Source organism: Eptatretus burgeri, chromosome 13, assembly GCF_056783735.1.
Source record: "Eptatretus burgeri isolate ZD-2024b chromosome 13, Ebu_testis_v1, whole genome shotgun sequence".
NCBI lineage: Eukaryota > Metazoa > Chordata > Myxini > Myxiniformes > Myxinidae > Eptatretus > Eptatretus burgeri.
Window position 1 is genome coordinate 20,998,791 of NC_140973.1, and position 16,624 is coordinate 21,015,414.

The window sequence follows — 16,624 nt, forward strand, 5'->3', positions numbered from 1 at the left end:
GGATTGACAGCTATGAAAAGTTTGTTTTTTTGTATACATTGTCGAGGCATGTATGAGAGTTAACACACAACACACAGCAAGGGGGGCATGAGACAAGAGGGGCGTGAGAGGTAAGGACAAAACAGTGGGTAACAGAGACATTACGAGATCTGTGAATGGAGAAGGATGGGGCGGGGAACATGGGGTATACAAGATGGACATTACAGGGACTTTCAGGAAGGAAAGCAGGGAATTTGAAGGAGGTGGGGTTGAGGTAGATTAACGACACCGCCACAGCACGACATCCATAACAGTACATTTAATTATTTTGCAGATAAATTGGTATAAAATAAAAACACACAAACATGTGAAAATGTATCTTTATTTTAAAAGTGTAGCAGTATGCTATTTTTGAACCAAGCACAAGAGGGCAAGCAAGAGAGTTTCTTTAAAAGATGCAGACGTTTTGCAACATCACAGACATTGTATTAAAAATGTTTCATTTCGACATTGAAATTTACTCCCCTCTCCTTCCCTGCCCCCCTCCACCCCCACAACCCCTAACTCCTGAGCTCACCTTCAAAACACAAAAGGATGATGAAGCAATTAGGCAGTTCTAATCATTGAGAAGTTAACACATGTATGGTCAAAATAAGCCATGACATGACAAGATGGGATTAATGTGCGAAAATGAACAACACTTGAAAGGCATGATTACGAATGCCCAACTATACATGAAAAGTTTGAAACATCATGGATCTTAATATAAAAGAAGAATTAACGTGCAAAGAGGAATCAACAAATTCCCTCCCTAGTTTTACATACTAAAAGTAGAAAAAGGCCGAAATTAGACGCCTGCAACTCAGACCAAATCAGCACCTGGCAATTTAAAGTTGTGGTATTGTGGATCGAACATGGAAATGATCAATAAACATAATAAAACTGTTAATTTTACTTTGATTGAAAACAAAAGGTGTGTGTATATGTACATAAATGTAAAATCTTTAACCAGTTGGATGATACTTTGTGTGGACTAATTAAAACTATTTACCTTTTGCAATACAATTTGATGGCTGGCAGGATAGCCTCGAGGTATGTGTGCTTGTCTTTGAGCCGTCTCGTCTGGGTTTAAATCCAGGCCTCACAATAAACTGTCACCCCGATGGTCCACAGGCAGGATAATGGTTTATTATATGTGCCATCCATTGGAAGAACATCAAGGAATACCAGGCTGCAAGCACTGGTTGTTGGCAGAAGTTAAAGATCCCTTGGAATCTTTCACAAAAGCTAGGTGAGATATCACCAGCATCCTGAACAAATTCCAAATTCCTGCCCTGACTGACTGCTGGGAAAACAACAGCAAAGCACCAATCATAAGTTGCCAAGAGGTTGCCTTGGCAACACTGACACTCCATAAAGAGTATAGTACATTTAACCGATTGAAAATTTGACATATACAATCTTCTATATAATGCACGTCTACTCATCTGCCCCATAAAATCTCACGAGATTGTGAACTGAACGTTGTTTCGTCATAATTAATTTAAACGTTGTATTTATGCATCACGAATATGATAATGAATTTAGGATCATTTATTAACACAATTAGACCACTCACAATCACTTGAGAGTGGCAATTCCACAGAATTTCTGGAGAACATATCACATGAGATTGTGAATTGGACATTGTTTGACTGTGACTTCACACTCATCACACATTAGCATAATTTGATGGAGACCGGTAATGGCCGAGGGCCGGTGTGGCCTGACTGCTGGCGACAGAGAGACAGAGTGCGACGAGTGAACAGGAGGGACACGGAATTTCCGTGGGTACCTGCTAGTTATAATATAATAGCCTTTCCTATTGCACCTATTTGCTCATGTGGCCTGTGAAAACAAGCCGCTAGTAGTGCATGCTCAAACAAGAGCTATTTCTTCCAACACAACAAGATTCCTCATCGAATGCCCAACTTTTCCAACATAAAATATGGATGAAACACCTCGTTTAAGCGTCAAAATTATGTTTGACTTGTGCGCACCAGAATACGACTAGCCTGTGCTAATGAGAGAACAAACTCTCTCACTGCGAACAAAATTATGGAAATAGACACTCGTGATGCCTAGATGGAATTGATAAAACCCTTGGAGAGGGAATGAAAATTATTATTCAAATTCACGACTTTCCGCATGCTTTGAGATTATATCGGCCCAATCACGTCTCATCCGTAATTGGAGAGAATAACCAATCAGCACTCACCTAATCAATTACCCCAGGTGGCTAGGATTATAAATAAATTAACTCCTCCGATGCCCTTCCAGCCGAAGAAGTTGCATAAAGCAACCAAGAAAAGCTACACAAGGTAAGCCCTTTGCTGTTTCAAACTCTACCCGAGTTCCTCTACAGCTGCAGATATTCACAAGTAGTGGATACATGAGAATCCTAATGCTACACACAACCCTCAGCGTCGGACCGGTTTCATCACAAATTGGCGAGTTATGATCAACAGCCTAGACAGAAACACGTGTCACCGAAGCTCCCAAGTACGCACCACGTGCAATGTCAATAGCAGTCAACATATAAATGAATAACAAGACCCAATCATAAAAAAATAAAATGGATTGCCTTATGGAGTTTTCATGGTTACTTTATGCAGCTTTCTTCAGTGAGAAGAGCATGGGAGGAGTATATATCTGTTACTTAACAACTTCACAAGGATAGGTAAGAAGCAGATGTCTTGCAAATCATACTAAATTTTAACTTTTTCTGCAAAATTCCCTCACAATCAAAAGTCGATGACAAACGCCTTCAAAGCATAATGTTGGTGCGATGTCACTGGCATTAAATGGGGGAATACTAAGGGCGGTGGAGGAGGTAGGGGCTGGATCACAGTTGGTTACGGGTTAAGTAATCATAATTTCTCCAACTGTGCAGTCACCAAGCAAAGACAAATAAATACCAAATGACCCTAATGGTCCAGATTTTCTCTATTGTTTTTCCTCTTTGCAAGATCAAGGCTCATTAAACAGCAAGGTGAGGAAAGCTATGAACTGATGGTGGGGAAGCTTGGCAAGTTTGACATTTTCTACAATTTCCAGACTTTTAGTTTCCAAGGTGTTAGGGATCACAGAGCGGTTCTCTCTTTGTACTCCCAGTGCTACCTGCTCATAGGACGATGCTTCCTTCATTTTATCCATTGCGTGAAAATTGAAAAAGAGACTTGATAAACACCATCAATTTGATACTTTCTTTGTTATCCTTCTTTTCCTAGTCATCAAATCCCACGAGCCTGGATTGACACAAAAACAAGTTTTCCTCTTTACATTCACCTGCCGGGTGATGCAGAGACCACGTGACCCACTACGATACACAAACTTAAGCAAGAGAGGCTTGTTTTGGGGTTTTAGGGTAGCAGGAGTGCAGAAACTTTATGATGTTAATATTTTAATCTATTCCTGATTTCGTTGGGCCATCTGAAATTTTTAAAAAGGACATTCTTTGACAATTAATGGCAAAAATGTGTTTCGTATTGAATTTCAAGATTACTTCCACAAATCCCATCATTCACGTAGGTGCTAATTTGTACAAATTACTGATATACTGTCCCACCCCGCTAATTGCAGGGGATACGTTCCTGGGAGAAAATGCCGTGAATTTCGAATCCTCAAATGTCGCGACATTGTTTCAATGGGAAAAAGGGGGATAGGTTCCCAGCGGTTCATGATTCAGAAGGGAAAATCTAAAATCCCATGAAAACAAGCAAATACACCAGTGAAAAAAAAAATAACGAATATATGAAGCACAGGGCCATGAATGCAGAAGTAGGTCACATTTTATCAATCGTGAATATGCGGGGTCTCAGCGAATAGTGGGGTCCGAAATTACTTCAATAAAACGAAATGATGCTTAATCAATAACGGACACAAACATTTTATCAGAAGATAGGATGAAAGCAACAGTGGAAGTTGTGCAAATGAATAATAAGAAAGCATATTTTTTACAATATTAATGATGATGATGATAAGGAGGTAGCCAAACGTTTTACATGTGGTCTACATTGTGTACTGCTAGCTTGGGGTTCAAAGCTTTGTCTTTACCCACTGTGTGTATGAGAGCACAATCGACCCATAGCGATCTTATCGTTTGTTTTGAAGGATCAGAATGAGAAAGGGTCTGGAGAGCACATTCCGGAAAAGCCATAACCGTACAAACAGATTTACCGACATAAACCTGCTTTCAAACGGCACACTCAGAGCAGGCACAATTTTTAAGGGAGAAAGTTTGTTTAGCAAAAGAAACTATTTTCCAGATACCACTACATCATAACAGCATGAATGGAGTAATGGCCAGAGATCGCAGAAAATAAAACTCTTATCTGGAAAGGAAATCGATGCTTTAAAATAATTGAGAAAACAGGTTTAAAAAAAAACATTCAACGAACCAACATCAAGATAAATTGTCTTGTTATTTTTCAAAGCTGTAGATAAAAATGGAGGATCGTTCCTAAGAGTGGAGAGCTGTGTTGATGTTGATTCCCTCCTTTCAAACCAAACTAAATCGGCCTCCACAGCGTAGCGAATACACCTCAACTCTCACTTAAGTTTGTGGTGATGGGGAGAGCAAGAGAGAAAGGAAGAAAAACGTAGAGGGGGAAATAATGGCCTTTTGTCATCCTGCAGCCTCTTTTGACAGCCATCATCATGAGAGCTGGTCCAGAGCTCTCGTGAGCTCTTCTCCTTGGAGAAGTGAGCGAACAGAAGCGAGAGGTGCATTCACTTCACATTCATACCTGGTGAGCTCTGGGAGCCGGCTCGAGTCCAGCATTGGATCGAGGAGCTGGCTTACTGAACCTGAGGAAAGATGTACAGGAACACAAAACGATTAACCAAGAAATAAACCACCGTTCTGATACTTGTGCAATTTTGTGCGGAACACCACAGAACCGATAAATTAATAGTTTACAAGATTACCTGCTAAAAGAGGTCTTTCTTTAGCATTTTCTGCTACTGGCCTTTTGCTCCGTTTCCAAGGTATTTCTGGAGACATTTTCCCCACCACATGGTCCTGCAAAGCATCAGGTGCAGCAGCACAGCTATGAATTTGTCATTCAAAACAAGGTCCTCGTTTTACCTGACAAAAATCAAAACTAATCAATGGTTCAAGATCACATCCTGAACAGCCAATTCCTTTTGGTAAACACAACGCGGTAATGCCCACCGAAGGTCGGTGCTTGGAGATCAAATTCAGCGAAAGCCGCAACAGAAAAACCACCATGGTGGACTGATCATCTGGTGGATATGGTATCTGAATGCGGCCGATTTCAATTCCAATGGTAATTAGCACATCAATCAAGTCGGTATGCTTTACAGAGATACAAGTACAGCATTAATTAAGGAAGCACAACTACAACAGGGCTGCAGGATGACAGAAGGCCATTTCCTGCTGAAACTTAATAAGCTGGTCCTTGTTCTCAAAATGACATCTGGACTCTGGTAACATCACAAGAGGAACTAGCATGAGCAATCAAAAGTTGCATACGTTCGGCCGGACTTTGTTTGTGTGGTTTTATGGTACGTATTTTATAAATGCACTCACATTCTAATTGTATCATACATACTTTAGAGATTTGAGTCCCGGTGTGTACCCCGGTCAGAATAGGTACACCGTATCCCTGCGTGTCGTAAAAGGCGACTAAAAGGGTTGGCGTCAGGAAGGGCATCCGGCCATAAAAACATCGCCTCAAAAGGAAACCATGATGAGTACAACTGATGGGCAGGGTACAGCCCGAAGTACCCCGTGGGGGTCCTCACCCCCTCTCGTTAAAACTCAAGGTGGGGAACCCGATCGAAGCAAGGGAGGAAATTTTTCCATTTATGATGACCAATCGTCTGATGCCCCACGTGGAGATCGGTTTCTGAGGTTTGGTACATGGAATGTAGGGACAATGACAGGGAGATCTGGAGAAGTGGTTGAAACATTGGTCAGAAGAAGAGTGGACATATGTTGTGTGCAGGAGACACGGTGGAAGGGAAGTGGTGTGAGAATGGTGAAGGTGCCTTAGCTCCTGGTAGTGACCAACTGTCAATTTGTCGAGTGTATCCAGCAAGCAATGTGCATCCATAAACTACACCAGTCAAGTAAGGATAATCTCTTCTGATCTTGACCATCAGCCCCTTCCATACCATGCTGTCAATCAACAGAATATAACTGAACTTTGAGGTATTAATCCTTCACAAATGCCTACTTCAGAATGATTCTGTCATCTACCACTTCCTTTCTGGTCTTGCACCCTCTGCTCTTTCCATGCTTTGACCCCCCCCTCCACCCCACCCAACCCCCAGGTTTCTGCAGGTTGCTCGTGGTCCACCTGCAACCCCCTTCATGCTGAAACTCCCAAAATCACTGCTCACCTCCACTCATTCATTTCTCTTTTTTCCCGCCTGTGGAAACAACTTCCATGTTCTCTTTAACCGCATTCTTCCCTCCACGACCTTCAACCTCAGGTCTTTAAGACAGCTGTTCAACACCATCTCAGATCATCCATCCCCCTCCCCCCGTCTAAAACAATGATCTTTTCTACCCACGATAAATGACCCCTCCCTCCCTTCAAATTTCCAGTTTTTCTTTTCTGAGAATTTGCTTGTCATCATATTATCCACCGCCTGCATTGTCCCCAACCCCTAATCCTTACTCATATCCCTTATTGTCTGTCTCCGTCTATTTTCATCCACAGACCTGCTGTTGGCCTTGGCCGCTCTGCCTCCAGTAACTCGTACCCTCCCTTGAGGCTCCGAACCGTTGCTCAGTGCCAAACTCGACAACTGCGACCTCTGAACCGAGGTGGTCGGGTCTTGCGACTTGGAGTGGCGAGTTCACGATGTTGGCCATGAGATCACGATAGATTCAACACAACAGTCTTCAAACAAATTGATTGGAAGTACGTTAATTGCCGAATGATTGAAAGGGACTGAATTAAGACAGAGATGAATTTAATAAAAAATAAAAAAAATTGTTAAACACTTACAATAAACAGAGTACATCTCTACTTTCTAAATTCTAATTTTTCAAAAGTAATACATAAAAAGAACTAGACCTGTACTTATCTGGTCCCTGTCCTAATGTTATCACCAAAACTTGGTAGCATGCTGACTGGTGGGTCTGGAGAAGAAGATTTTTGATGAAATATACTAAGTAAGCCATTTTGACGTACTTAAAGTCATGTGACAGAATAAACTGCAATTCCTGTTACCAGTCAGGGAAGGAACGTTGCTGACAAATTTCAGCCGGATCGGCCCAGCGGTTTGGCCGGAGAAGTCGAAAAAGGAGATGGACGGACGGACGGATGGAGCACAATGACAATATCTTATCTGGAATGTAAATTCCAGATAAGCTAAAAACAAAAGAAGAAGCCTATGTCCCGCAAGACCTCCAGTCAGGGTTGCATGCAGGCAATGGTAATCAGCAAAGGCTTATCGCAGAGTGTCAGCAATAAATGTCCCTCAACGATACAAGGCTAACATGGTATCAAAACCCTCCATTTTAGGATCTTGAGGTTTCACCAGGTAGCTGGTACTCACTTCCCAACCTTTGTAGCTACTCCATCCATCTGTTGACATTTTTTTTCCACGAACCTCTACGCACTGCTATGGCAATCCTTTGCACCAACCTATTGGCTCTTTAAGGAGACCACTTGCATACTCTGACCACATGCCCTAACCGACTGCCTGCACAACACTGCTTCATGCAGCTTTAAGTTGGTCCTTACAGTCCACGGCTCTGTGATTATGCCATTTGTCTGTCCATCACAAGAATGTGTGACACTCCGTAAGTGCTCTTGTAGAACAGAAGGATTTTTGTCTTTTGCACAATAATTAACAAGCTTGGTTATTGGTGCCTGACAAAGTTGTGCAGGGGGCAGGTGCCGGGTGGGGGGAGGGGAGGCTGAGGGAGGTGGGGGGAGCGAGGGGGAGGGGAATCTGGTGCTTTTACTGGTCGGAATGGAATGTTAAGAATGGTTTGTCCTCAAACCCGCACACACAAATAGTAAACAAACTAAAAACAAACTAAAAACAAACAAACAAAAAAAACTGTGCATGAGCAAACAAGTTGAACCATTACCTCTGGAACAAAATGTGCAACCTTCGAGTCCTCAGGATACAATTTGCGCTTCATGGGTCCTGGAAACGCCGGTGAAGTTACTTGTTTCAGGGTCACCCCTGGGATACTGCATACAAAACACACAAATGCGTTATTGAAACGACTCAGTCCAACAACCCACTCAGGGTTCAGAGTAATAATAATGATAATAATTTTTTTTTTAATGTCTCGTATCAATCATGACCGAACGACTAGAGACGTCAGTGACACACCTGTCGAGCAATGTGGGAGTGCAGGGAGTCGTGGAAGGCCGAGTGTTGGACACTTGCAAAGTGGTTGTGAGTTGGGGCACCAACAAGATGGCAGTGGGAAAGTTCCGCTGGGTGCCCAAAGCTGCATCTTCCACAGGTAAGGGCACAGCAGATACAAGCCTGGTCAGTTCATCACCTCCGAGGATTATTCTCACCGCAGGCACTGTTACAGCTGTGCACAGCTTGCTTGGGGAACCTTTCCGCTTGACCTACACCCAAACAACAACATCAAGAAGGTAAGTTAATTCAGTGCAGTCGTTAAAAAAACAAGAAGTTATTTTATAGACCATAAAGTTGAGCAGAGAGTTTCCTTTGACCTGTGGTTCTGGAGTAGGTGGGGATGTCACAGTGATATGCTCAGCTTGTGAAGTAGGGGACTCATTCAGAAATAAATCTCCTGTGGAAGAACAAAACAGAGATGGCTCTCGGGGTAGCGGGATGGTAGTCATGCAGTCCTCACTGAGAAACGCCACCCTGTCAGCCGCATCCAGCATGCCAAGCTCCTGTAGTGGTTCCTTCAGGTTAAGAGAACACAACTGCGAGTCTTCGCCATCCATTGGAATGTATGGAGCCAGTCGTTCAAGCTCCTCCTGAGGTGGGCAGAGAAAAATGAGAGGTTAGTTTAGGACAGAGTTCACATGGCGATGGAAGACCAAATTTCTTTGAGTTTCCCAGGACAAAAGTGGTTTTCTAGAACTTCCAATACAAATGTTTTGTGTCATGCAAACAAGAATAAGATTGAAACCTTGTTTGCTTTCTGGCATTCCATTGAAAATTTCAGAAATACATGCATACCGACAGCCAAAATATACTAGCTGAGCATGTTATACCACAGAACCATACCAAGTTGTACCTTTTGGAGCATTACCAGCTTCCAACAGCTCTTGGACTCTCAGAAGATTTTAGAAATAATTTACCGATATGTACAATAAATTAATTCATTCCAGTTGATGGAAAAAGGGCATTTAGCCTAATCAGCCACTCATTATATTGCAGCCATGATGAAAAAAAAAGTTTGAATATTTGTATTGCTCACCTGGAGTAAACTGCAATTAATAATTATCCTCATTTTCACAAAAATTTGAAGTCAACAAATTATGGCTTTACATTACGCAAATAGCTAAGTCTGCCTCAAAGAAATTAGGAGTCCTGTTTAGATGTCGAAGATTCTTCTCCTCTGAACAGTTGCTGCAACTATATAAAGGAATGATTTGTCCTTGTATAGAGTACTGCTCTCACATCTGGGGAGGTTACAGCTAAACATACTTTTGGACAGAATTGAATCCAAAGTTATTCGACTTGTCAACTCCACCAATGTGACCTCAAAACTTGACCCGCTCAAATTATGCTGCATCAAATTGTGCTGCAGCACCAAGAGATAGGCTCTCTTTCTCTTTTCTACAGATATTACTTTGGCTTATGCTCGCAAGAACTTGCTGCTTGTGTACCTACCTCCACCATTAGCGAGACCAAGGAACACTCGACAAGCCACTACATCACATGATTATTGTGGCCATTGGCAATTCAAGGGTGGGCCGTTACGATGTTTGTTTCTTCCCCTCCACTGCCAAACTCTGGAACTCTTCACCTTCTCATGTTTTCCCAAACATTCATGACCTTCCCCTTTTCAAAAAGCAGATTTTTTTTCTTTCTCAAAAATCTTGGACTATTCTCTCTTTCCTTACTTTTCTATTCATGCAAATCTTTTATTTAAGGCTTGGCCTCGATGAAGACGATTCAGTCCATGCCTGTAGCCTTCAACATTAAAAAAAAGTTCTCCACATACAAGGTGGATTTTCAGATGACAGTAAACCCTTGTTTTCCACGAGCAGTTACATTTCATCTCACCTGTAAATTCGTGCGTCATGAACTGGAGAGGTTTTGACCTACCGGAATCACCCTCGCTCGTGGTGAAAAACCAGAGCATTCACTACTCCTTATGTTTTCTGCGCATTTCTTTACTTCATGGACACTGGACTCATTAATGCCATAATGTCTACACAGTGATGTTGTGCACTCTCGGCTTGACCAAGAGGGCAATATTATAACAACCTCAATGGAAATGATTGTGATTCCATGAAATGCAGTGTTGACGTGGACATAGGTACAGTACTGTACGGTACTGTATGCATTGCATGTGTCAGTTGCCATGTGTGCTGCAGCAGCGCAGCTGAGTGTACACAACCCACAAAGGGGGAAAAAGTACCACATAAAAACGAGACGGACCATGTAAAAACAGAATGGTTTTACAGAACAAAGGCAAAACCGGGTAGTCAGTAAACCAAGCTGCATAAAACAAGGGTTTACTGCATAAAACAATGTTTGGATTAGATTTGACAAAACAGAAAATAGATAGAAATGAAATACAACTGAAGTGTAAATACGTGTCCTGGAGCCAAATAAGTCTGTAATATGGGAGTTAGCGTGGTCATTTGCAATCATGTGTGATGCCATGCTTTGGTGCTGGTGCGCCTCACATGACTCTGAAGTGCGCTTTCCCCAATATTCCTGATATTGAATGTCTTCACACAAACCCTGCACCTGGCCTTGTGAATGGACCCCTTCACGAGCCAATCTTGATAATCGACGTGCTTCAGCCAAAAGGAATTAAAATAGTAGAGCTATAACATTATTCAAGTTCACTTTTCCTTTACAATCAATATAAACAGCACGCAGACTACGAGTAGCTACTTCCTGCTTAATCAGGACTTTTCTGTCATCACTTACATCATGTTGCATTACCTGAAGCCATGTCGTAGAACGATTCAGTCACATGTTCTCCACTCCGCTGATTTTATGGTGGAGCATTTTCGATCCCTGGTAGAGGTATCGGTATCTTTTAAAAGACTTCGCAGGGCACCCTTTAGTTTATTGTGCGATCATGGCCATCTTGATTATTTATTGGATTGCAAGTTTGCTTCAATTTTTTTTCCCGTGTTCATCCACCTTTTTGTTCCGGGATTCTCCATTTTCGTTGTCATCTGCCTTCTTATAATAACCTATTCTGGAAAAGCACATTCCATGTCATGACCCATCAATGTAGATTTTGTATGTGAGAAACAATTTTGGTGTGGCTTTAATGGTAAATCCCTAGGGGAGGTTAAAATTGGTAACGCTCGCTTAAAGAGGCTGGGGGAATTAACAATTCTGACTGGGGGGGGGGGGTAAGGGGTTGGGGGTCTCGCAGATTATATATATTTGAATAATTTTCTCGATTTTACAGGAGTTTCAAGGAATTGGATAAGTATTTTAGGACTTTCCAGTACTGGAACATCCATCAATCCATTGGGACCATACTCTGTGCAGAGCGTTGGTGTTGTCTAAGCAGTCTCCTTGGCTATTGGACACAATCCTAGACAGGTCTCCACTCCGACACAGAATACCAGCAAGCTGGCACTCATTTTGCCGACCTCGGAAGGATGACAGGCAGTGTCAACCCCACCTGGTATTAATTCAACAGCCAAGTGGGATTTGAACTCAGGATGCTAATATCCCAAGCCTACCACCTAACCATTAAACCAACACCAAGCATACTGGAAAATGCTTTTGCAGTTTTCCAGGAATTTCAAGGAGTTTCAAGGACTGTGCGAACCCTGTAGAAAGCACATTGCAGATAACTTTTACACATGATAAACAAACAAAGAAAATAACTTGTACACGATAAACAAGAATTACTAGCAATACCTGTGTGTAGGTGCCAGGTTTTGTATCAGTGTCCATCGCAAACAGCTTCTCAATCAGGTCTACCTTCAGGTCATTGTTGATTCCAATGCAATAGTCTGCAGGGCTGTTTGGCTGCATTAGGAAACAAAGCTTTGTTAGTTACCTCTGTCTGCCACACAAAGGGACGAAAACTTGTAGCAAAAACAAATAAAACTACAAAGCATCTCAATATGCAAAGCCCGTCTGCATCTGCATTGTACTCAAACGAAACGTGATGAAAAAAAAAATCAGCGATACGTAAATAAATAAATAATGCACATTATATTTGTTAGTGTTGTCCATATGCTCATAATAAAGGATTGTTGAAAGTTCGATGACAATTTGTCCATCATAATATAATGGGCGTAAGCCTGAAACTTATAACACACTTTTCTCTGAATATATTCTGTTCATACTTCGGAAATCTTCACATTACGTGTTCCATGTATTTACGCAGGTGATAGCGTATTCAAAAAATCGAATATCGATAGAATTTTCAGAGGGAATCGATGACGTCACAATCAGCAGCATTCGTTGGCAAACCGACGGCCGGGTCCCAGATGACGTGCTTTACTTAACTAAGTCCATGAGTTCAGGACGTTTGTTCAACTCAGCATTTATGACTTTTATCCTGCCATGTTATTAATCTGTTGATGGAGGTAATATAGAAACGATGAATATGTCAAATCGTTCGTGTTACCCATCCGGCACTATGTGTCAAGGTCAACAATCAAAAGCGACCGGTCTCAAACGCTACCATGGGCACCCAGACACGCCACCAATATTAGTTGAGCTGTTGAATGCGGCGCAAAACATCCAAAGAAACTACAGTAACCGAGTATTGTGATCCGTCCTGTCACCCACACCCATCGTAGATGGGTATCTGCTAGTATGCACAGAATAAAGGATTGTTGAAAGTTTGATGACAAAAGCTCAAATAGTAAAAAGGTTATGGCCTGGACACAAACTGACGCTCAATGTATACCAATAAATGGCAGTGTGTGTCTGTGTGTGTCTGTGTGTGTGTGTGTGTGTATGCGTGTGTCTCCTCCACAACTCCAAAACCATAAAACCTAGCAGCCTGAAACCTTTTATGCATATTAAGGGAACTCCAAGGAAGTGCATGACTGAGAATTGGGTTTTGGGGTTAATTAAAACACTCCTTTTGAAGATAATTAATAGCCATCTTAATTATATCCGTTATCAGGCGCATCTTCGGCCACCTCGATCTTTGGGGTCTAAAGGCGTTTCCTGGGTAACCTTGCTGGATCTGAAGCCACCATTATTTTTAGCCTACTCAACCATGTCTTGACTTGGAACAGGCCGCAACGATTTCTTAAAGGTAAAGGTTATTTTTTCACTTTTCTCACTCATATTATCTAATGCCTGTTCATCATAGCTACAAATTGCTGTATACATCGCTTTTGTAAGTGCTATGGTTTTCAAACTCAGAGCTTCGAGCGATTTCATCCAACATATGATGCAATTTTCCACGATCAACTCTCACGAAAGACGTAAAGTAACTCATCGAAATATTATTACTGACGAAATCTAAAGATTTCGTAAGTATATTGATGACTTCCGTCATCTGTTTGTGTGTTTGTTTGTGTGTGTTTGTAGGCACCATAACTCGAGAACGGAAGAAGCTACCAATGTCAAATTGCACCACGTGATTCAGGAGGGTGATGGCAAGTGCCGATTAGATTTTGGTCAAAATCGGTCAAAGGTCAAGGTCACAGTGAGGTCAAACATTCGATTTTTTGATGGTTTGGTACAGAATCATCGTAGAAACTTCTGGTTTGCGTTGCTACCTTCTCGAGAGACAGCTTTTATTAGACAAGGTCAGAGGTCAAGTTGACGTTTTCGTAAGTAGCAGTCTATGACTGCTTGTTTTATTTTTGAGGAATGGATATCGTCCGGACGAAAAAGTGTTAAAATCGAGAATGAAATAACTAGTCTAATAACCAAGTCTATACACCTATTTACTTTCAGCAAGCAAGGCTATGTCCCTCCTTCTCCATATATTGTTACGAATCTGGAACCCATCGCACACAACAGCCAGGGTCCCGATAGAACAGTTATATCGGTAAGTGTGTGTTTATAGTTATGGCCCCCCTACCTGTGTCTAACGGGAACAACGTGTGTGCGCTGCAAAGATTCGTTTGCATCACCCTCACCTTCACCTCGCTTCCTCACACCGACGCCATTGCCTATGTGCGTTCGACCACATACGTGGGCGGAGATTTCCATCAATTCAGATCGAGACTCCGCCCAGGAAGGCAGGGGCATGTCCCTTGTCTAATCAGGCCACAGAGTTCAATCTTCCCACGACAAGCCGGCCAATGAGAGTGGAGGCCGCCTCAGAAGGCGATGTTCTCACGACACGCTGGCCAATGAGAGGGGAGGTTGCCTCGGAGGGCGATTGTCTGACCCCAGGGAAAGAGAAGATATATAGGAACGCCAGGTTGGTTGGTGGGTCGGCTTGGTTGTCACCTGGTTGTCATCTTGGGGCCATGGTGGTCATCATTTGTTGTGGGTTTGAGTCCCGCCGAGCTGGATCATGTCACCTCTGATCCTTGGCCTTGGTCGGTTGGTGCGTGGCCGGTTGGAGAACGCGGTGCCCGGTGCTTGGAGCGGCGTTGTGTTGCGGGTTCGAGTCCCGTCGAGCCGGATCATCGAAGACCACACGAGATGGACAGGTTCAAGCGCAGCCTCTGGTCTCAAGCTCACCTGGCATCGAGCTGGAGGCCTTCGATAAAGACCACCGGGGTGTGTGTGTGTGTGTGTGTGTGTGTGTGTGTGTGTGTGTGTGTGTGTGTGTGTGTGTGTGTGTGTGTGTGTGTGTGCGCGCGCGCGCGTGTGCCCGTCTTTAAGTAGCAACTGTTAAGTGCCTTGTACATACTTGCATCTCATTAGTCGTGATAACTCTGCTTCTTGCGTGCTCCCCCTTCCCCCATTATAAATAAATACATTTGTTAAATGTATCAGTTCGTTGCTGTGTTTCTTCCATTGGCTAAGCATGATGCATGTTGGTGAATTATAAAGGCTGTTGCCACGGTAAATGTATAATTTAACCGACAGAACTTCGGAAACCGTCCGCTCAGGTTGCGCACGGGTCAGGCACGCAAACAGCTCAACTCGTACGAGGCCGTCGAGGGTGTGAATACTTGGTAACTCGCCACTTGGATCTCTAGGTATTTTGAAGATTGGCAAATAACCCTGTACCACGTGGTGGAATTATTGACGATTCACGGTCCGGTAAGGGACCCGTACCTGTCGGAGTTTTCCGAGAGGTACGATCTCGACTCCGGGTGTTCGGTAGAGTCGACCCTACCGCCCCACCTTGTGGTCATGCTCGCTGCCGATACCCGGTCCACAACAAATTGGTAGTCAGGAGTGCGATTCGGCCCCTCGGCTTCCGTAGAGAAATTCACGGATTCGGATCAGGGATGAAGGGAGCAACCCCCCCCCCCCCAAAAAAAAATTATGAGCATTTCAAATTTATTTCCCAACACGCGACATGGCATGCCAAGACGAGCTGAAACAGGTGGGTAGTAGTAGTGTAGAGGAACCTATGGTCCAGGACACCACCTCCATGCAGGAACTGCCCCCGCAACCAAGCTCAGAGTCCGTAAGGGGCGCAGGGGCGGCGTATGATCCCTCCCACCACCCCCGCCTCCGTCAAACTTCCCTCCCGACCCTTAGCGAAACCGCGACCGATCGTGGCGGATCGGCTCTGCTCGAGTCATCGGACATCGAACAGCTGATACGAATGATGCAAGATTTAAAAACGAATGCGCAATGTATGGAGCACTGAATGGATGCAAATATGCAGGCACTGAGGGGTGATATGGATGCGAATATGCAGACACTGAGGGGCGATATGCAAACACTAAAGGGTGATATGCAAACGCAGTGGGGTGAGATGCAGAGCATGGGGTTGAACCTCCAGGCAGGGCAAGAGGCAATGAGGACGGGCGTAAGAGGCATCATGGTGGCACCACGTGGCAGAGCGACCGAACCGACGAGAGGGAGTGCAACGGCTGTCAGGCCCGCGATGGATACGGGTGAAGTCGGGGTGATGAGAGACGCCGTCATGGTAAATGGGGAGACCGAAACGTGTAGGGTGAGACACGAGGGGACGACGGAAAAATTAAGAGGTGACGGGGACGCATAAAATAAAAGAGACAAAGGAAGAAACTAATGAATGTGAGGGGACGACGGAAAAATTAACAGAGACAGAAATGCAGGAATTAAAAAAAAATAAGAGACAACGGAAATGAAAAGAGACACGAGAATCAGAAGAGGTAGAGGATAAAGTAAATAAAGTAATTGACGAAAACACACACACACACACACACACACACACACACACACACACACACACACACACACACACACACACACGTAGAGTAAGTGGGGGAAAATGAGGGTGAGCTTGGGGAATGTTTCGTGACCCCCGATGCGAGCAGCAGGATAGCCTCCTTCAGGAACTGAGGGAGAAAATAAGCTCTCTTGAAGCAGTTCGTGACGAGTT

The 16,624-nt window shown here is 43.5% G+C and overlaps 1 protein-coding gene across 4 annotated transcripts in view; it reads right to left on the reverse strand.

Annotated features, from left to right (window-relative positions):
* Nucleotides 1-345: 345 nt before the first annotated feature.
* The window catches only part of LOC147014024 (hypoxia-inducible factor 1-alpha-like), a 58,752-nt gene continuing 42,473 nt past the window's right edge, over nucleotides 346-16,624 (reverse strand). For all 4 annotated transcript variants that reach the window (XM_085851592.1, XM_085851591.1, XM_085851593.1 and 1 more), the window contains exons 11-16: nucleotides 12,070-12,180; nucleotides 8,703-8,975; nucleotides 8,347-8,594; nucleotides 8,096-8,201; nucleotides 4,948-5,041; nucleotides 346-4,827 (exon numbers count right to left, since the gene is read on the reverse strand). In XM_085851592.1, coding sequence (XP_085707718.1) covers nucleotides 4,676-4,827; nucleotides 4,948-5,041; nucleotides 8,096-8,201; nucleotides 8,347-8,594; nucleotides 8,703-8,975; nucleotides 12,070-12,180 — 984 coding nt within the window. In that variant the 3' untranslated portion in view covers nucleotides 346-4,675. The remainder of the gene's footprint in view (nucleotides 4,828-4,947; nucleotides 5,042-8,095; nucleotides 8,202-8,346; nucleotides 8,595-8,702; nucleotides 8,976-12,069; nucleotides 12,181-16,624) is intronic.